Source organism: Coregonus clupeaformis, chromosome 10 (assembly GCF_020615455.1).
Source record: "Coregonus clupeaformis isolate EN_2021a chromosome 10, ASM2061545v1, whole genome shotgun sequence".
Lineage (NCBI taxonomy): Eukaryota > Metazoa > Chordata > Actinopteri > Salmoniformes > Salmonidae > Coregonus > Coregonus clupeaformis.
The window spans coordinates 64,637,381-64,658,175 of record NC_059201.1 but is presented as its reverse complement, the minus strand read 5'-3'; the positions used below and the strand labels follow the sequence as shown (position 1 = coordinate 64,658,175).

The window sequence follows — 20,795 nt, the reverse complement described above, 5'->3', positions numbered from 1 at the left end:
CAGGCGGTGATGCAACCAGTCAGGATGCTCTCGATGGTGCAGCTGTAGAACTTTTTGAGGATCTGATGACCCCATGCCAAATCTTTTCAGTCTCCTGAGGGGTAAAAGGCTTTGTTGTGCCCTCTTCACGACTGTCTTGGTGTGTTTGGACCATGATAGTTTGTTGGTGATGTGGACACCAAGGAACTTGAAGCTCTCAACCTGTTCCACTACAGCCCCGTCGATGAGAATGGGGGTGTGCTAAGTCCTCTTTTTTTTCCTGTAGTCCACAATCATCTCCTTTGTCTTGATCACGTTGAGGGAGAGGTTGTTATCCTGGCACCACACGGCCAGGTCTCTGACCTCCTCCCTATAGGCTGTCTCATCATTGTCGGTGATCAGGCCTACCACTGTTGTGTCATCGGCAAACTTAATGATGGTGTTGGAGTCGTGCCTGGCCATGCAGTCATGGGTGAACAGGGAGTACAGGAGGGGACTGAGCACGCACCCCTGAGGGGCCCCCGTATTGTGGATCAGCTTGGCAGATGTGTTGTTACCTACCCTTACCACCTGGGGGCGGCCCATTAGGAAGTCCAGGATCCAGTTGCAGAGGGAGGTGTTTAGTCCCAGGGTCCTTAGCTTATTGATTGATGAGCTTTGAGGGCACTATGGTGTTGAACGCTGAGCTGTAGTCAATGAATAGCATTCTCATGTAGGTGTTCCTCTTTTCCAGGTGGGAAAGGGCAGTGTGGAGTGCAATAGAGATTGCATAATCTGTGGATCTGTTGGGGCAGTATGCAAATTGGAGTTGGTCTAGGGTTTCTGGGATAATGGTGTTGATGTGAGCCATGACCAGCCTTTCAAAGCACTTCATGGCTACAGACGTGAGTGCTACGGGTCGGTAGTCATTTAGGCAGGTTATCTTAGTGTTCTTGGGCACAGGGACTATGGTGGTCTGCTTGAAACATGTTGGTATTACAGACTCAGTCAGGGACATGTTAAAAATGTCAGTGAAGACACTTGCCAATTGGTCAGCGCATGCTCGGAGTACACGTCCTGGTAATCCGTCTGGCCCTGTGGCCTTGTGAATGTTGACCTGCTTAAAAGTCTTACTCACATCGGCTACAGAGAGCGTGATCACATGAGGAAGTATGAAGGATTTATACAATGTACTGAAACTGTGAGTGAGAATGGGAGAACATGTCTGAGCTATTGTGGGACCAATACAATAGAAACCCAAACAAGACTGTAAAGTAGTAGGTTGGTTAATATTTACACACAGTGATGGCAATAAGAGTTTTATTGTATGCAATAATCGCTATGGGACTTTTCCTGGTGTCAAGAAATCATTAATCATGAACAGGGTTGGGTTAGTTACTTTCTAAATGTAATCCTTTACTAGTTACCAGTCAAATTGCAATCAGTAATGAAATTTTTGGATTACACAAACTCAGTAACGTAATCTGATTACTTTCAGTTACTTTCCCTTTAAGAGGCATTAGAAGAAGACAAAAAGGATCCATGCAACACATTTAGTGTGTAATTACACGGAATCAGTCATGAATTGCAGTGCTTTGTGATATGCTTAGAGAGAGAGAGAGAACATAGCAATACGACAACAAATGACTCCCTGAAAGACTTTAGAGCTGTTTCGCTACTTTCCCCTTAAGAGGCATTAGAAGAAGACAAAAAGGATCCATCCAACGCATTTGATGTGTCATCATTGTGGTCTCTGACTTGTGGTAGGACTCGCTCAGGCGGACAAACTTAAACTTGCACCTTTTTTCAATGCTGAATTGAATGTTATTGAGAAAACAGAAAGTGTCAATGTATTTTTTCACAAACATCCTTTCTGAATTTAAAAGTCATCCAAGAAGTAATCATCTAGTTTCTCAAAATAATCTGTCATCTGATTACAATATTTTAAGCTGGTAACGTAATTACACATAATCAGTCATGAATTGCAGTGCTTTGTGATATGCTGAGAGAGAGAGAGAGAGAGAGAGAGAGAGAGAGAGAGAGAGAGAGAGAGGAGAGAGAGAGAGAGAGAGAGAGAGAGAGAGAGAGAGAGAGAGAGAGAGAGAGAGAGAGAGAGAGAGAGAGAGAGAGAGAGAGAGAGAGAGAGAGAGAGAGAGAGAGAGAGAGAGAGATAAATATGATAACAAATGACTTCCTGTAAGACTTTAGAGCTGTTTCGCTACTGGACTGACATTGGTCCATCCAATCTTATTCCTCATTCTGTTCTGTTCCGTTATAGACACAGGCCGACATTAACCACAGAGACACAGAAGGAGGTTTCTAACTCTGAGACGTAAGCATGTCTCTGCTGAATTTCTCCTCCATACACCTGGTGCTCCTCTCCTCTCTGTCTGTAGTAGGTGAGTAAAAATCTGCTAATGTCCTATAGATGTGATCAGGTTCGACAGGAACCATAGAATGACTTTGAATTGATCAAGATACACAAAGTCTCAGTTATCGTCTTGAGCTTTGCAAAATGACTGCCATTATAGACACTTGCAGTGGTGAGATAAATGTTGGATTAATGTTGACTATTGTCTCTGTACAGAGAGACTGAAGTGATTGAAGTCATAGGCAAAGTTGACAGGGGGGATGGGCGGACATGTCATTTCTTTAAAATAAAAAAAGATAGCATATGAACATGTCATAAACAATGGCAAAATGTGTAGAATTGCAGGAAATTAGCTTTAACAGTCAACTTTGGGCACGAAAAATTTTCCAACTCATCTTTCTAAAAATTTTAAACAGAAATGGGGTGTGCCTTTGGTGGTTCATCGCTGTCATTGTGGTCATGCGTGCCATGACCGACATAGCTAGTTCGTTAGCTAAGCTAGCCACTTGTAGATATCAAGTATGTGTTGATATCATTTCACAGGATTTGTTTTTGGACGGAAGCTGTAGAGATTGGTAAGAAATGGCACTTCTGTAGCCAAATATCTTATTCATCCATTTATTTATTTTTTTACTTTACATGACCTGGTTTGATGGTGCGTTGATCAGTTATACAGTTTAAAGCCGTTGTTTTTTTGCCCAAAAAGTTTACCTTTAAAGTCACTGTCCAGTGTTTCCAGATTTCTATGAAATATGATCCATAATTAATTACAATATGAGTGAAATCGTTTTCCTTCCTATTTTTTTATTTATTAAGTATCTTAAAAAGCAGCTTTTCTGTGTTAGAATGGTGTGGGCGTATACCAGTCATTAAAAATATTAATGCGAGTAGACTGCTGATTGGCCAGATCATCCTCCTCAAGAGGATGACATCATCGTCTATGAGGAAATAGCAAGCATTTTTGAATGGTCTGTTGAGATACAAGTTTTAGTTGGGGTTTTTTAAGTGTTTTTTCTCTAATTTATGCTTTGGCCACAAATACAAGTATAGGATGAGTCAACAACATTATCTGGGTATGAGTTAACAGAATATTCACTTTTAACAGTGAGATTTTCACTGGACAGTTACTTTAAAACTGCAACATGTTCTCTCAGCCTCATGGCAAAATGTGTAGAGTAGCAGGAAATGTGCTTTAAAACTGAAGAAAAAAAACTCATCCTCATGGCAAAAGGTGACGAATAGCATGAGAGGAGCTATAAAACATCAAATATTTCTCTCTGCCACATGGCAAAATGTTTATAATTGCAGGAAATTAGCTTTCAAACTGCAAAATTGTCTCTGATTCATGACAAAATGTGTAGAATAGCATTATAAACTGCACATTTTTCTCTCTGCCCCATGGCAAAAACATTTGAAATACAGGAAGTTAGCTGTTTATGTTTTCCACCAAAAATATATTTTTATTTTGGGAGGGGGGGGCGCTTACACTTTTCTTCCACTTCTACTGTGTTTTCAAAATACCCCTCCATATATCCCTCAAAACACCCCTCAAGAGAAGCATAATAAATAATGTCAAGCTGTGTAGAATTGCAGGAAATTTTTAAAATGTCCAAAAACATTGCGGGGAGGACCCCCCCGTCTACTGTTCGTCCCCCCTCCAATATCTACACCACAATTCCGCCCTTGATTTAAGTATATTGGCCAAAGTGTGTCATCCTCTGTGTTCTTGTAATCGTGCACTGATGAAATTGTGCACTGAACATGTTTGTATTTTGATAAAGAATTATTCTATCTTATAATCTTTCTATAGACATAGATAAGTAAAGAGTGAAATCCACAGGATTTCTTTGATTTCTCTGGTCTGTTGATCAGATGATATTATGAAAGAAGAGAAATGAGACCTCCAGAAATCATCTTGTTTGTGACTGTTTATTTGACAGATGGCTATTTTGGACACTATGAGATGAGGTGTCGGTTCAGCTCCAAGGATCCCCATGATGTTGAGTTTCTGATACAGGTCTACGGCAACAAGAAGTTACTGGGACAATACAACAGCACAACAGAAGAATGTACGGTATACACACAATGGATGAAGAACTTCACTGAAACGGCCTGCAAAGGCCCTGCTTTTCTGGCTGAGAGGAGAGAAGAAATGAAGAAATACTGCAGCGGCAACGTTCCTGTGGTGTATGGGTACTTACTAGATAAGACAGGTGAGTGTATGAGTACATACTAGATAAGACAGGTGAGTGTATGAGTACATACTAGATAAGATAGGTGAGTGTATGAGTACATACTAGATAAGACAGGTGAGTGCATGAGTACATACTAGATAAGACAGGTGAGTGCATGAGTACATACTAGATAAGACAGGTGAGTGTATGAGTACATACTAGATAAGACAGGTGAGTGTATGAGTACATACTAGATAAGACAGGTGAGTGTATGAGTACATACTAGATAAGACAGGTGAGTGTATGAGTACATACTAGATAAGACAGGTGAGTGTATGAGTACATACTAGATAAGACAGGTGAGTGTATGAGTACATACTAGATAAGACAGGTGAGTGTATGAGTACATACTAGATAAGACAGGTGAGTGTATGAGTACATACTAGATAAGACAGGTGAGTGTATGAGTACATACTAGATAAGACAGGTGAGTGTATGAGTACATACTAGATAAGACAGGTGAATGTATGAGTACATACTAGATAAGAGGTGAATGTATGAGTACATACTCAATGGTAGTGATAAGGAGGAGTACATATTAGATGAGACAGATGAACGTTGTGAAAAGAGCATGAGGCGAGCCCTGAAGAACCCAGTGTGTTCTTCCCTCTCCAGTTGAGCCCTACATCAGACTGAGGTCAGTGGAGCCGTTCAGTACTAGACACCCGGCCATGCTCTTGTGCAGCGCCTACGGCTTCTACCCCAAACCCATCAGAGTGACATGGCTAAGAGACGGACAGGAAGTGACCGCAAATGTGACTTCCACAGAGGAGCTGGCCAATGGGGACTGGACCTACCAGATCCACTCCCACTTGGAGTACACGCCCACACCTGGAGAGAAAATCACCTGTATGGTGGAGCACTTCAGCCTCACTGAGCCCAAACTGTATGACTGGGGTAAGTGTGTGTGTGTGTGTGTGTGTGTGTGTGTGTGTGTGTGTGTGTGTGTGTGTGTGTGTGTGTGTGTGTGTGTGCGTGGACTAGGAGTGTCTGAATGAGATACGAGTGCTTGGGTGGGAGGGTTTATAAGGCTATTTATTATAAGATGTATGTCTTAATTGTTTGTGTAATTACAGACCCCTCCCTGCCTAAGCCTGAGAGGAATAAGATGGTGATCGGGGCCTGTGGGCTGCTGCTGGGGGTGGTCTTTATAGCAGCTGGACTGATCTACTACAGGAAGAAATCTACTGGTGAGGAGACACAGGCTATTCTATGTCAAATCAACCAAATACCTTTCAAGTCCAAATTGTAAATGTAGCTTTACCTTTTTCGTTCTCTCTCAGCAGGAGGAGTGTTGGTGCCAACCATGGTTTTACCAGAAAGTTATGGCGCCATCTAGTGGTTCACACTAGTCTGACTTCTTAAGATTGTGATCTGAACCCACTTAATTAGTCTGGGTACCAGTCTTTTTTGCTAACATTCCACTCCTTGCAGCTTTTTCCGTGTCATATGCCAAGGAGTACAAGTAATGGAATGTTAGCTAAAAAGACTGGTACCCAGACTACCACTTAATCACTCCAAGCATAATCTCTTCTCTGTCTCCTAGGCCTTTTGCATTGGAGGAGAGAAGAGAAGAGGTTGCAGCCAAATACTCCCCAAGGCCCTTCTATGGGGATCAGAATTTGCTAAATATTTGATCAGGTCATTCAGATCAAGAGTTTACCACAGAGTGTCCAACGTGAATAAATCTAAGTCCACATCCTGTGCGAGACGTTAGATCTATGATATGATTTTGTAAGGTATGTTCAGATGTGACATACAAGATTGGTTTATGGAATTGTTCCTCCTTAGGTTTCTATTCTAATTCTTGTTTCTATTGGCAACTGATGTTATTGTTAACTTGGCTTTGTCTTTTAATAAAATAGTTTTATTTAGCAGTTTTAATTTGTTTGGGCATTTGTTGATAGATTCGCAGTGGTCAGGCTATATTTAAGCAATAAGATCCGAGGTGGTGTGGTATATGGCCAATATAACATGCCTAAGTGCTGTTCTTAAGCACGACTCAACGCGGAGTGCCTGGATACAGCCCTTAGCAAACCTCGAGGTGCCTTATTGCTATTATAAACCGGTTACCAACAGAAATATAACTGTAAATGTAACCAGTGTGAAATGGCTAGCTAGTTAGCAGTGCTCACACCGGTTAAATAAACAATACTTTTTGCATTATACCCGTGGTTCATGACGCTGCCAGATCTTACAACGCCTGAATAGGTATTTTACCTTTCAGCTAACCACATATGTTACAGCAATCTGTCAGTTGATGACACAGTCGATGACACGCATGCAACCATTGGTTTATAAACGTCTATATAAGTGAAAGGCTATATAAGGCTATAAGTCTGAAATGACTTCCTCTCCTGCTTTCCCTTCCTTCAAGGACACTTATGCAAAAAATAAATAAATAAGGAAAGCCATTTGAAAGTAAACATCCTCCATATTGCTTTCACCCATCCTTTGCTTTCAGATCAGTGCATATCAAGGAAAGGAGACTAGGACACAGGAAATGAAGCTAGGCTGGGACACAGGAAAGGAGGCTAGGCTAGGACACAGGGAAGGAGGCTAGGACACAGGAAAGGAGGCTAGGACACAGAGGTCTAGCACCAGCAGACTCTCCTTGCCAGAGGATTGGGTTGCGTTCCAGGTCATGTTTTTTTTGCAGTCACAGTTTGCATCTCTTAAAATTGCTGTATTTTATTAATGTGGAACTGATTCTTTCTACAGTCCAGACATTGTGAGTATGCTCATCTTCAAAGCGTAATGGCAAAAAAGATTACATAAAGTTGGAAGACAACTTGAAGGTAAAATTAGTATGAAAAATGTATGCACTCACTAAAACTGTAAGTCGCTCTGGATAAGAGCGTCTGCTAAATGACTAAAAATGTAAAATGTAATTATTTCCAAAAACATATCAATGCAATTGTTTCCATTCCGAACAAACACAGATTGTATGACTGCATCATTTAATAATTTATCATTTTACACATTCCCGTGTTTAAAATGTCTCTTTCACTCTGTGCATGGTGCTGCACAGATTTGCTGCAAGTTGATTTTTTTATATCAGTGATTCTGCACGGCTTCATCAAGGACATCAACCACCCGAGCCACTGCCTGTTCACCCCGCTATCATCCAGAAAGCAAGGTCAGTATATGTGCATCAAAGCTGGGACCGAGAGACTGAAAAACAGCTTATATCTCAAGGCCATCAGACTGTTAAATAGCCATCACTAGCACATTAGAGGCTGCTGCTGCCTATTGAAATCACTGGCCACTTTAAGAAATGGAACACTAGTCACTTTAACAATGTTTACATATCTTGCATTACTCATCTCATATGTATATACTGTATTCTATAATATTCTACTGTATCTTAGTCCATGCCGCTCTATCATTGCTCGTCCATATATGTATAAATTCTTAATTCCATTCCTAATTTAGATTTGTGTGTATTGGGTATATGTTGTGAAATTGTTAGATATTACTTGTTAGATATTACTGCACTGTCGGAGCTAGAAGCATAAGCATTTCGCTACACCCGCAATAACATCTGCTAAACACGTGTATGTAACAAATACTTTTGATTTGATTTGATTTGCTTCAAATTTGAACTTGCCGTGACCGCAGCGCTTATAAATTAGGTGATCTGGAACGTGCCCTCTATTATGGAAATTCAAACATCCGGGCACCTTATCCATTCAAGGCTGATAGAAGATGGCTTCTGCATTGAGAATTACGTCAACTGCAAATACACTAAATTCTATAGAAAATCAAACCAGCGAGGAGGAGGATGGCCAGAATTTATGGTGAGTATCGGCCCTGAACTGTACAATAATATAGCTTTTAGAAAGACCTAGCTCGCCTGTCAGAGCCCCTTTGAATGGTTTTAGGTTTTGAAAAATCTGATTCTAGGGAGTAGCGCATCAGATTGAATGGCAGCGATACGGGTGCTTGGTATTTATCTGATGTCATTGTGTCTTGCAGGTCCTCTATTTTGAGTGAGGTATCGACGCGTTCACGGTCAAAATTGCCGTCTGGGAAAAATGTTCTTATTATGGGTAAGCCTATTTAATCTTCCGCTTGCAATGTGTAATATTGACACGGGATGGACCACCTGCTCTCTCAGCTACTCCAGAGTGCGGAATGCTAGACAAGGAGTGCCTCTCACCACGCGTTCTATATTCCATTACAATGTCAATAACTGCCAGTATTGGACCATTGTTGCGAGGTTTGAGAAACAATTGATGATTAACCGAATCATGGCAGGCTATTGTTAAATGCATTCGTAACAGCGCGGCCTATTGTCCAACAAAATATGGACAGTGTTTCATAGACGACTGAAAATGGCCATTTCTGCAGAAGATCAGATCACATTGAAAGAGTGATGATATTCAACACCTGCTAGTTTAATCCGCAAGACAAATCCCTCAACAAGCAAATGAGATTACAAATATTTCTTATCTGGTCGAGTAGTGGTATACAGTGCCTTCAGAAAGTATTCACACTCCTTGAAAATGGATTAAATTGATATTATTTGTCACTGGCCTACACACAATATCCCATAATGTAAAAGTGGAATTATGTTTTTTGAAATGTATTAGAAATGAAAAGCTGAAATGTCTTGAGTCAAGTTTAGGTGTAAAAATGTGTTTAACAAGTCACATTGCATGGACTCACTCTGTGTGCGAAGTGTTTAACATGATTTTTGAATGACTACCTCATCTCTGTTCCCCAGACCTACAATTATCCCTCAGTCAAGCAGTGAATTTCAAACACAGATTCAACCACAAAGACCAGGGAGGTTTTCCAATTCCAAAATCAGACATTGAATTTCCCTTTGAGCATTGTGAAGTTATTAATTACACTTTGGATGATGAATCAATACACCTAGTCACTACAAAGATACAGGCATCCTTCCTAACTCGTTCAGTCAAAAAAACAAATATTTCGGCTCATTCTGTTCATTTGGGTCAGTAAGTGCCAATTTATGCTTGCTCTCGAAATGTGGTCAGAGGCACCGTATGGATGGTGTGATGCAATTGCGGAGCCTCCGGAGGCACGCAGAGGCCAAATTGAGCTCCATACTGCATCGCTGTGCGCCTCTCAAATGTTGCAACAATGTGGAGGGCTCCGTATAGCTCAATATCCCATTACATGATTGGTTGACGGTAGGTCAGGGCGGGAGGTCCTGTGTAAACACAAACTCACTTCCTTGATAACTTCCTTCACAACAGCTCTGCGCTGATGTATGAATGCCCTCACTTCTGCAGAGGACATGTCACCGTAAATGCTGCACGGCCAATGCAGAAGTCGGAATGACCATGCCGCACCTTTAATGCCCAGAGCACGCAGGACCTCCTACCGGCGAACGATGAACTGAAAACTGTCGTTCACAGTAGGGGGCTTATTGGAGCTGTCATTTGTGACTGAGACTTGTAAACGTGTGCTTTAAACAATGTACATTTGTTGATTGCTAGGCATACAAATTAAATGTATTTCTTGATACATTTGAAACAAGGTCCTTCTAGCTGTGGTTGCTACCGGACTAGATTGTGAACAACTCTTGGCGGAATGCATTGCTTGACTGTCGTGAGAGTTCACAGTCGTTTATGAACTGCAGCCGACTAAACAAATCGTTCTCGAGTTTGTTGAGCAGAGGCTGTGCATGCTTTGGTTCTACAAAGCTGTGTCCATCATAACATTAAATAATCAATTAATGGCAGTCATTCTTGCACCATACGATCAATTATCAGTTCTAAACATGTATCTTCTCTATGCTCATGATCTATTTTCCTGCGCGCATATGACAGACAGTTGGGGGTCGGAGCACGTCTCTGGAGCTGGAGGAGCCTGTATGGAAGGTGCTGCATGGTCATTCTGACTTCTGCATTGGCCGTGCAGCATTTACTGACACGGCCTCTGCAGAAGTCAGGGCATTCATACTTCTTGAGCTTCGCTGAGCAGCACAGTGCTGTTGTGAAGGAAGTTGTCAAGGAAACCGCTCAGGGATTTCACCATGAGGCCAATGGTGACTTTAAAACAGTTACAGAGTGTAATGGCTGTGATTAGAAAACTGAGGATGAATCAACAACATTGTAGTTACTCCACAATACTAACCTAATTGACAGAGTGGGAAAAAAAAGGAGCCTGTACAGAATACAAATATTTTCTTTAGTCATTTTTAGCAGACGCTCTTATCCAGAGCGACTTACAGTTAGTGAGTGCATAATTATTAATTTTTTTCATACTGGCCCCCCGTGGAAATCGAACCCACAACCCTGGCGTTGCAGGCGCCATGCTCTACCAACTGAGCTACACGGGGCCCAATATTCCAAAACATGCATCCTGTTTGCAATAAGGCACTAAAGTAAAACTGTAAAAAATGTGGCAAAGAAATTAACTTTATGTCCTGAATACAAAGTGTTATGTTTGGGGCAAATCCAACACAACACATCTCTGAGTACCACTTTTCATATTTTCAAGCATAGTAGTGACTGCATCATGTTATTGGTATGCTTGTCATTGGCAAGGACTAGGGAGTTTTCTTTTTTAATGATAAAATGAAACGGAGTGGAGCTAAACACAGGCAAAATCCTAGAGGAAAACCTGGTTCAGTCTGCTTTCCAACAAACACTGGGAGACGGTCACCTTTCAGCAGGACAATAACGTAAAACACAAGGCCAAATAAACACTGGAGTTGCTTGACATTGAATGTTCCTGAGTGACATGGTTACCGTTTTGACTTAAATCAGCTTGAAAGTCTATGGCAAGACTTATCTCCTGAGTGGCGCAGTGGTCTAGGGCAGTGCATCGCAGTGCTAGCTGTGCCACTTGAGATTCTGGTTCGAATCCAGGCTCTGTCGTAGCTGGCCGTGACCGGGAGACCAATGGGGCGGCGCACAATTGGCCCAGCGTTGTCCAGTGTAAGGGAGGGAATGGCCGGCAGGGATGTAGCTCAGTTGGTAGAGCATGGCGTTTGCAACGCAAGGGTTGTGGGTTCGATTCCCACGGGGGGGTCAGTAAGAAAAATATAATAATAATAATGTATGCACTCACTAACTGTAAGTCGCTCTGGATAAGAGCGTCTGCTAAATGACTAAAATGTAAAATGTTGAAAATGGCTGTCTAGCAATGATCAACAACCAACTTGACAGAGCTGGAAGAATTTTTTTAATAGTAATGTGCAAATGTTGTACAATCCAGATGTGCAAAGCACTACCAAAGGTGATTCTAACATGTATTGACTCGGGGTTGAATACTTTTGCTTTTATTTTTTATATTTTTTACAAATGTTAGAATTTTTCTTCCACTTTGACATTACAGAGTATTTTGTGTAGATCGTTTACAAAAAATGACAATTACATCCATTTTAATCCCACTTTGTAACACAACAAAATATGGAAAAAGGTCAAGGTGTGAATATTTTCTGAAGGCACTGTATTTGCCCTGCATATAGGCCTAACTCATTTTGTGAGCTATAGCTGCACTGATGCAAGATCATAGATAATTGTATAGGCCTAGAGCACTGGCCACCACTGGCCACCGCAGGCAACCAACCTACAGGCCTAATGGAGCCTGCAGTGGGCTATAACGTGTTTTAATAATTTTGCTTACCATGCAGTTTACCTGCACGTATGTGTTTCATGTTTGCTGCAGGTGAGACGGGGGCAGGTAAGACCACTCTGATAGCCAAACTGCAGGGAGTTGAAGAATACATGAAAGGCAGAGGACTGGAGTACCTGTACTTTAACGTTCACGATGATGACATCGATGGTAAGTGTGGCTTTTTGGAACATGATGAGAAAACAAAGGTTTGTTTTAGTTCATGATATAGCTCGGGCATCAGTTTATGATGGATCACTGGTGATCAATAGGATAGCATGGTACGATTTCTCCTTTTTGGTGTGATTTGACCCCAAACTGTTTGTGTGTCTGTGCAGATCATGCTATGTGTAACGCATGGATTCTGGACGGTGACCTGTATCACAAAGGCCTCCAGAAGTTTGCTGTGTGTGGGGAGAACCTGGCCGACACTATGGCCCTGCTGGTAGTGGACATGTCCAGGCCGTGGACGGTGCTGGACTCTCTGCAGAAGTGGGCCAGCGTGCTGCGAGAACACATCGACAAGCTCCGAGTCAACCCAGAGACACTGAGGGACATGGAACAGAGATGTACGTCTATGAATCTGCGAGATGGAGGGGGGTGGGGAGACAGACACAGACGTTCATACTTCATAACATTAAAGACAGAAATGGCTACTTCAACAGTATTTCTTTAAAACTTTGATTAGCCATGAGATGTAAACTATAAAGTTAATCGAGATGAATTGCTCTGGGTTTGAATGAAAAAGGGTAAAATAGCAGTCTAAAATGGAATCTCTTCCTCCCTCTCCTCTACCGCTAGTGGTCCGACAGTTCCAGGAGTACACAGAGCCAGGGGGAGACCACAGCGCCTCTCCCAAGAGGAGGAACCCCATGGCTGGGGAGGCTGAGGAGGAGTGTGTGGTCCTCCCTTTGGGAGAGGAGACACTCACACACAACCTGGGCGTGCCTGTTATGGTGGTGTGCACAAAGGTAGGGTGGGCAAACCAATTGGCATTAGGGAAAGAACAAGGCAACTTCATTTAACTCAACTTATCAAAATATACTTTCAGTGGCATTGGTATGGTTTCTTTATTCATACATGTGTATAAAGGATGGAAAATCTGTCATTGTGTTTTACACTATTTCTAATTTCCTCTGCTTTCAATCTCTTTTTCAATCTTGTCTTGTGTGGCTTACCCTCGCTCTCTCTCAGTATTCTCTTTCCCTCTCTCCACTTCCCTCCTCCTCTGCAGTGTGACACGTTTGTCAGTCTAGAGAAAGAGCATGACTACCGGGAAGAACACTTTGACTTCATCCAGTCTCACATCCGACACTTCTGCTTGCAGTGTATCCTTCCGACTCACCGACTGGTTTTCTGACCTAAGAGTTGGCATTCCGCTGGCGTTATTCTTTCAAACTAATACATTTTCATGTTTTTCTTCGATGTACCAACAATGTGCAGGCACCAGTTTCAGGTTTTTCTTGTGTGAAGTGAGCACGGTCTTTCTTAGCTAGGTATTAGAGGGGTCTTTAAGATATCGTTGGCCATTCTATCAATAATACTATCCTTGACAGGTAGTGGCCTCTCAGATGGCGCTGCGCTGCTATACACGTCAATGAAGGAGAACAAGAACATAGACCTATTGTATAAATACCTGGTCCATAGATTATACGGGTTTCCCTTTGACATGCTGGCCCAGGTGGTGGAGAAAGACTCAGTATTCATGTAAGTGTGACTCTGTGTTCTCACTAATGAAACATTTAGCCTTTTTTCTCATGTGCTGTTGACACTGACGTTTTTAGTTATTTCGTTTTTTCATGCTTTTCGTGGTTTGTTGTCTTCCAGCCCATCAGGATGGGATAATGAAAAAAAGGTCGCCATTTTATATGAAACCTTTCAGTCGTTGAAAAGGGAAGACAAGTTTGAGGAGGTTATCGTCCAGCCTCCTGTTAGAAAGGTAATAGAACTCCCAGATCTCCTCGTTCTTCTTCTTGGCACTGACATTACCGTTTTAGAAACAAGTGTAATTTTAAAAGGCCTTTTAACTATAACCCTACACTATAGGAGTAGGATCTTGGAGTTGATTGAACTTGTGACTGAATCTAAACTCCTTAGCCCTGATCAGGGTCAGAGGTTACTACTGGCATGCAGGGTTGGTGCTGTGTCTGGGTGGATTGGGGGATTCTGGGTGTTTTGCTCTCTCTCCAGTCCTCTCCTCTGGACTTTACTGGGCTCCGGGATGAGTACCATAATCTCAAATAACATCAGATTACCAGGATGAGCCTGCCTGTACTCAGATCTCAGATTACAGTGCCAAAACCCAAGGCCAAGCAAATTATGTACTTGATCGGATGTACACTAAACTAACACATTAGGATGACTTGCATGTCATTTTGTGGAGAAACTGTATATAGGTATGTTTGTTTATGATGTTTTTTTTTTTTTGTGCAGTTTGTACATGAAAAGGAACTAGGTGCGGAGGATGACCAAGTGTTTCTCCTAAAGCTTCAGGTAAGTGAGAATGTACAGTATATATTGATACAGCTGGTATGACCCAAAACATGACTTTGATAATATTGCATGACGCTAATCTGACATCAGCTGTTATAACAGTTTATTTCTGCCAGTTGCCATATGAATTAGGCTAGTTGTGTTAAGGGCTTCAGACTCTATCTGGACTGTCACACTGACATGCTCTGTGTTGTTGTTTAACAGACCCTGTTGTCCAAGCAGCCCCCAGCGGCGGCAGGCAGACCAGTGGTAAGTGTCTGGGGAAACATGCTACTGTAAAGGACCAAAAGAAGAGTTCATGTAGATCTTCTGATATATGCAATAAATGATCCTCTCCTCCTTCTTCCTTTCCTGTCTCTTCTCTTTCTCTCCCCTCCCTTCTCCTCGTCCTCTCTCCTCTTCTCTCTACCTTTCCTGTATCATTCCTCCCCCTCTTCCTCTCAGGACACCACAAACAGAGCACCCACTGGCTCTCCTCGGGTGTCAAACCGATCGGCAACAGCAAACGTGGCCAATGTGATGCCCATGCAACCAGGTACCAAGACCAGAGATCCCAGATAACTCATTCTACTAAAATGACTAAGATTATCTTTGGCACCAGTGCTAAGTTTGTACCTATATTTTGTACATAGGGAATGAAACCGTTAGCCTAACTGTTCTTTTTTATTTTTTTAAACAATACCTGCCAACCTTGCTTGTTCGCTTAGTAACTGGTGTTTTGTCTCTTTTTTGTTTTTCGCTGTGCCATTAGGCGGGCAGACCAGCGAGGGCGTGCTGGCTAACTTCTTCAACAGTCTGCTGAGCAAGAAGACCGGGGAAGGGGGTGGGGCCAACAACACGCCCAGAACAGTCCGGAAATCAGGTACTGCTCCACACATGGAAGATCTGTAACTCTTTTATCATACACTTTCTAGTAAAGTTCTAGGTAGCACAGTGACAGGTATTCTTCCCCAAATTTACCCCCAGAAAGACAGGACTTGAAATAGAAAATAGTCCATTCTGTCATCTCACTGCATGTCTGTCACTGTGGTTGTTTAGGTGAACTGTGCACGTGGGTGTCCTGTCCTCCTTCTGACTTTATTAGACTCACTCCCACTCCTTCCATTGTCTTTACCAGCGGTTCTAAACCTCAGTAACTAAGCTCATGAGGCATTTAGAAGTTATATTCTTCAAGAGTCGTTGGTGTAATAGAGAATTTCCATGGAAACCAGAAGGTGAGCTTAATACAAGTTGCAACAGGGAGATAACCTCCAGCATAGAACATTTCTAACTGGCCTTCTCTAAGTAGGCCCTTATATTCTAATCTCATAGCACCAATGTTCTGTTAACACCCGCCGAGAGGCTTGTAGGAAGTCACCGCATCAGCTGCTACAGAATCACACAGGGTCACAGAATACAATAACAACCAGTGTCATCGGTCCTTGTACCTCCAGTCTGGCATCAATCACTATCAACAGATATGAGCGCAATCCATAACATTCAGTTTATTTTTATTTCAACTTTATTTAACCAGGTAAACCAGTTGAGAACAAGTTCTCATTTACAACTGCGACCTGGCCAAGATAAAGCAAAGCAGTGCGATAAAAACAACAACACAGAGTTACATATGGGGTAAAACAAAACAAAGTCAAAAAAAATACAACAGAAATACATATATATACAGTGTGTGCAAATTTAGCAAGTTATGGAGGTAAGGCAATAAAATAGGCTATAGTGCAAAATAATTACAATTAGTATTAACACTGGAATGATAGATGTGCAAGAGATGATGTGCAAATCAAGTCTAGTGACCATACACAATGAGTGTCCCAAATAGAATACTCAAAATCATGTGTATTACATAAAGGGAGAACATATAAATATGCTAAGTATTGTGGTAATATGAACTTTATTCATCTTAAATATTACCATTACAAATGGCTATATATCTTCAAAAGTTCAGAAATGTATGCATGTACCAATCTTACAGTGAATAAAAATATAAACGCAACATTCAACCATTTCAAAGATTTTACTGAGTTACAGTTCATATAAGGAAATCAGTCAATTGAAATTAATTTCATTAGGCCCTAATCTATGGATTTCACATGACTGGGAATACAGATTTGCATCTGTTGGTCACAGATACCTTTTAAAAAACAGTAGCGGCGTGGATCAGAAAATCAGTCAGTATCTGGTGTGACCACCATTTGGCTCATGCAGCGTGACACATCTCCTTCACATAGAGTTGATCAGGCTGTTGATTGTGGCCTGTGGAATGTTGTCCCACTCCTCTTCAATGGCTGTGCGAAGTTGCTGGATATTGGCGAGAACTGGAACACTGTGTCGTACACGTTGATCCAGAGCATCCCGTGCTCAATAGGTGACATGTCTGGTGAGTATGCAGGCCATGGAAGAACTGGGACATTTTCAGCTTCCAGGAATTGTGTAAAGATCCTTGCGACATGGGGCCGTGCATTATCATGCTGAAACATGAGGTGATTGCGGTGGATAAATTACACGACAATGGGCCTCAGGATCTCATCACGGTATCTCTGTGCGTTCAAATTGCCATCGATAAAATGCAATTGTGTTCGTTGTCCGTAGCTTATGCCTGCCCATACCATAACCCCACTGCCACCATGGGGCACTCTGTTCACAACGTTGACATCCGCAAACCACTCGCCCATACAACGCCATCTGCCCGGTACATTTGAAACAGGGATTTATCCGTGAAGAGCACACTTCTCCAGCCATCGAAGGTGTGCATTTGCCCACTGAAGTCGGTTACGACGACAAACTACAGTCAGGTCAAGACCCTGGTGAGGATGACGAGCACGCAGATGAGCTTCCCTGAGATGGTTTCTGACAGTTTGTGGAGAAATTCTTTGGATGTGCTGGTCTCAGACGACCCCGCAGGTGAAGAAGCCAGATGTGGAAGTCCTGGGCTGGCGTGGTTACACGTGGTCTGCAGTTGTGAGGCTGCAAATTCTCTAAAACGACGTTGGAGATGGCTTATGGTGGAGAAATGAACATTAAATTCTCCTGCAACAGCTCTGGTGGACATTCCTGCAGTCAGCATGCCAATTGCACGCTCCCTCAAACTTGAGACAACTGCACATTTTCAAGTGGCCTTTTATTGTCCCCAGCACAAGGTGCACCTGTGTAATGATCATGCTGTTTATTCAGCTTCTTGATATGCCACACCTGTCAGGTGGATGGATTATCTTGGCAAAGGAGAAATGCTCACTAACGGGGATGTAAACAAATTTGTGCACAACATTTGAAATAAATAAGCTTTTTGTGCGTATAGAACATTTCTGGGATCTTTTATTTCAGCTCATGAAATATGGGACCAACACTTTACATGTTGCGTTTATATTTTTGTATAAACCCCTTTTTTTAAAGTAGTAAATAGTTCTGTCCTAAATGACCCTTTTGTTTATGCTGGTTTTCAGTCAACCTTTTAATAATCATGATGTAACCTATAATTGTCTAATGATGTGGATGGTAGATCAACTGATCATAACTGAGTTCTCAATCCGGTGCTCCGGATTGTATTTTAGAACCCCTTCTATGGCCATTGCTCATCTTTCTCTCTGTGTGTGTGTTAGTTACAGGATGCTGGCCCCGCTAAGGTCGGTGTATCATGTAACTCTCCTGCATGCGCTCATATTCATGGGGCATGCTCACTCTGTAGCCATATGACCATTCCACCATTCAACAAACCCTGATTTTATGTTGTAAACATGACCCCTAAGCATGATTGGATGTTTATTGCTTAATTAACTGAGGAACCACACCTTTGTGGAGTCTGGTGGGTGGAGCTATAGGAGGACGTTGTAATGGCTGGATTGAAATTAATGGAACGGTATCACACATATTGACTCTGTTCCATTAACACCATTCCAGCTATTACAATGAGCCCGTACTCCAATAGCTCCTCCCACCAGCCTCCTCTGTTGTGGAAGCACCTCTTTTCAATATACTTTGTATCCTTCATTTACTCAAGTGTTTCCATTATTTTGGCAGTTACCTGTAGATCTGCAGCAGTTCTTTTGACTCCTTTGTACTTGGTCAGTTAGACTGAACGGCCTGTTTCCCTGCCCTTGTGTTCCCTTATTTGAATGCCTGCACACACACAGAGCCTGCCTGGCCCAAATGAGTGGATGTGGCTGGGTGCTCCATCAGCTTTTGCTTGTTTGGGTCCTAAGCCTCCTTGTTTGTTTGTGCTCATTCTGCTACTCCATAGGTCTGCCACTAAAGGACAGCACAGAGCTCATGTCCTCCCATATCCTCATGTGTTGCTACTCCCCAGACGTCAGACATACAGGTCTGCCACTAATGCCAAGAGTGTGCAAAGCTGTCATCATGGCAAAGGGTGGCTATTTGAAGAATCTCAAATATAAAATATATTTTGATTTGTTTAACACTTTGTTGGTTACTACATGATTCCATATGTGTTATTTCATAGTGTTGATGACTTCACTATTATTCTACAATGTAGAAAATAATAAAAATAAAGAAAAACCCTTGAATGAGTAGGTGTGTCCAAACTTTTGACTGGTAGTGTAGGTCTGCCACTAAAGGACAGCACAGAGCCTATGTCCTCCCATATCATATTTTGTTGTAAAATGCCTTAGTAGTTGGTTAGAACTAATTTCTTTGTTTTCAGAATTTGATTTACATTTTTACATTTTAGTCATTTAGCAGACGCTCTTATCCAGAGCGACTTACAGTTAGTGAGTGCATACATTTTCATACTGGCCCCCGTGGGAAACGAACCCACAACCCTGGCGTTGCAAGCGCCATGCTCTACCAACTGAGCTACAGGGGACTATTGATGTATTAATTTGTTTCATATGTATGTTTTATTTGTCATTTTCAAATGGTGCCACAAAGAGAGTACAACTGCAAACTGATCTTTGTCCCAATACTAGCAATTGGGTGAAAGTGTATTTTTAACACCAAGACCTATTTTGTGAACTCTTCCAGGGTCAAAGATGGGACTAGACGGTGAGCCAGAGGCATCCTCCCCCACCTCACCCTCCCCCCCAGCCGACATGGAGGAGTCCTGAACCCCCAAACACCAACCCCTGACCCTCCCCGCCACCACACACCCACACGCGCACACACTCGCTGGGTCCTCTCCCTCTTTTTAAACCCTCGACTGTCGGATGGATCAGAAGCTGGACTGGAAACAGAACAGAGCGGTCTTAGAGCGGTTGCCGTGAGACTGAGCCTTGCATGCCAACCCGTTGAAACACCGCCAAAGCAACACAACATGGACTTACTGAAAACCATCAATGTATTATATAAAAGATAAGCTCACAGGATATTGGAGGGAAATGGAGTACGGCTGTTGACTCGTTGTTGCTTTATTTTTAGACCAACATTAAAATGAGAGCAACTGGATTTCTTGCGGGTGGCCTTGAAGCCACTGTGACAGGTGCACATCCTTGGTGTCACTCTGAACTCTGTGGCTGTCTGCGAGGATGTTTTCAAAGTGGAGGAGATAGATTTTTGCCATTTGGGGAGATAGGTATTTGGTAGACACCAGTTACATTGTTATATGATTTCATAATGCACTGGAACGCTGATGGATGAAGACCGCTGTACAATCGGGCAGAATGATTGAAATAGTTCATGTTTTAGTGCTTATAATGGTCATAATCAAGGGTTCTATTAGAACTAAAGAGTCAATGATGATGCGTTAAAACCAGGGAAATTATTTTTTATTTTTACTTGTGTCGTGTTTATTTGCTTGGTTTGGATTAGAAAATAGGCAGACCACTGGAGTATTTTATTGGCATAGGGTAATCATCTGTCACAATCTTAAAAAGGTAGTCGAGGTTTGATGATGAGCAATGTCCATGTGTTCGGAATATGTAGTCAAGTTCTCAATGAACCGTTGTTAAATCTGCCGTTGTTCAATAAAGCTGTATTAATAACCAGTATTCGGCTTTTGTCTCATGTTCCTTTAGGCCTATGGTACCTGTTGATGCAATAGCCAATGATATTGTCTAACGTCCACCACTATTGTTGAGCTGTATCCTGGTGCTGGCCTGGAAGTCTGAAAGACTATAAAAGGAGACCGGGAGGTTTCAGAACGGGGTGCTAAGAAAATCATCGTCGTTCAGTTGCAAAGAGTGAGAAGATATTGA

The 20,795-nt window shown here is 42.2% G+C and overlaps 2 protein-coding genes across 2 annotated transcripts; both read left to right on the top strand.

The window, feature by feature from the left end:
• Positions 1-1,498: 1,498 nt before the first annotated feature.
• On the top strand, positions 1,499-6,434 carry LOC123491640 (H-2 class II histocompatibility antigen, E-S beta chain-like). The gene is made up of 6 exons (XM_045223194.1): positions 1,499-1,721; positions 2,237-2,357; positions 4,270-4,542; positions 5,179-5,460; positions 5,640-5,753; positions 5,847-6,434. Exons 2-6 carry the CDS (start codon positions 2,297-2,299, stop codon positions 5,900-5,902), a joined length of 786 nt encoding a protein of 261 aa, XP_045079129.1. The 5' UTR covers positions 1,499-1,721; positions 2,237-2,296; the 3' UTR covers positions 5,903-6,434.
• A 1,803-nt stretch (positions 6,435-8,237) lies between these two features.
• On the top strand, positions 8,238-20,588 carry LOC121543262 (cytoplasmic dynein 1 light intermediate chain 1). The gene is made up of 13 exons (XM_041853020.2): positions 8,238-8,363; positions 8,542-8,615; positions 12,214-12,330; positions 12,498-12,728; positions 12,961-13,130; positions 13,394-13,487; positions 13,731-13,866; positions 13,987-14,098; positions 14,593-14,652; positions 14,857-14,901; positions 15,097-15,187; positions 15,404-15,514; positions 19,627-20,588. Exons 1-13 carry the CDS (start codon positions 8,272-8,274, stop codon positions 19,707-19,709), a joined length of 1,416 nt encoding a protein of 471 aa, XP_041708954.1. The 5' UTR covers positions 8,238-8,271; the 3' UTR covers positions 19,710-20,588.
• Positions 20,589-20,795: the final 207 nt, after the last annotated feature.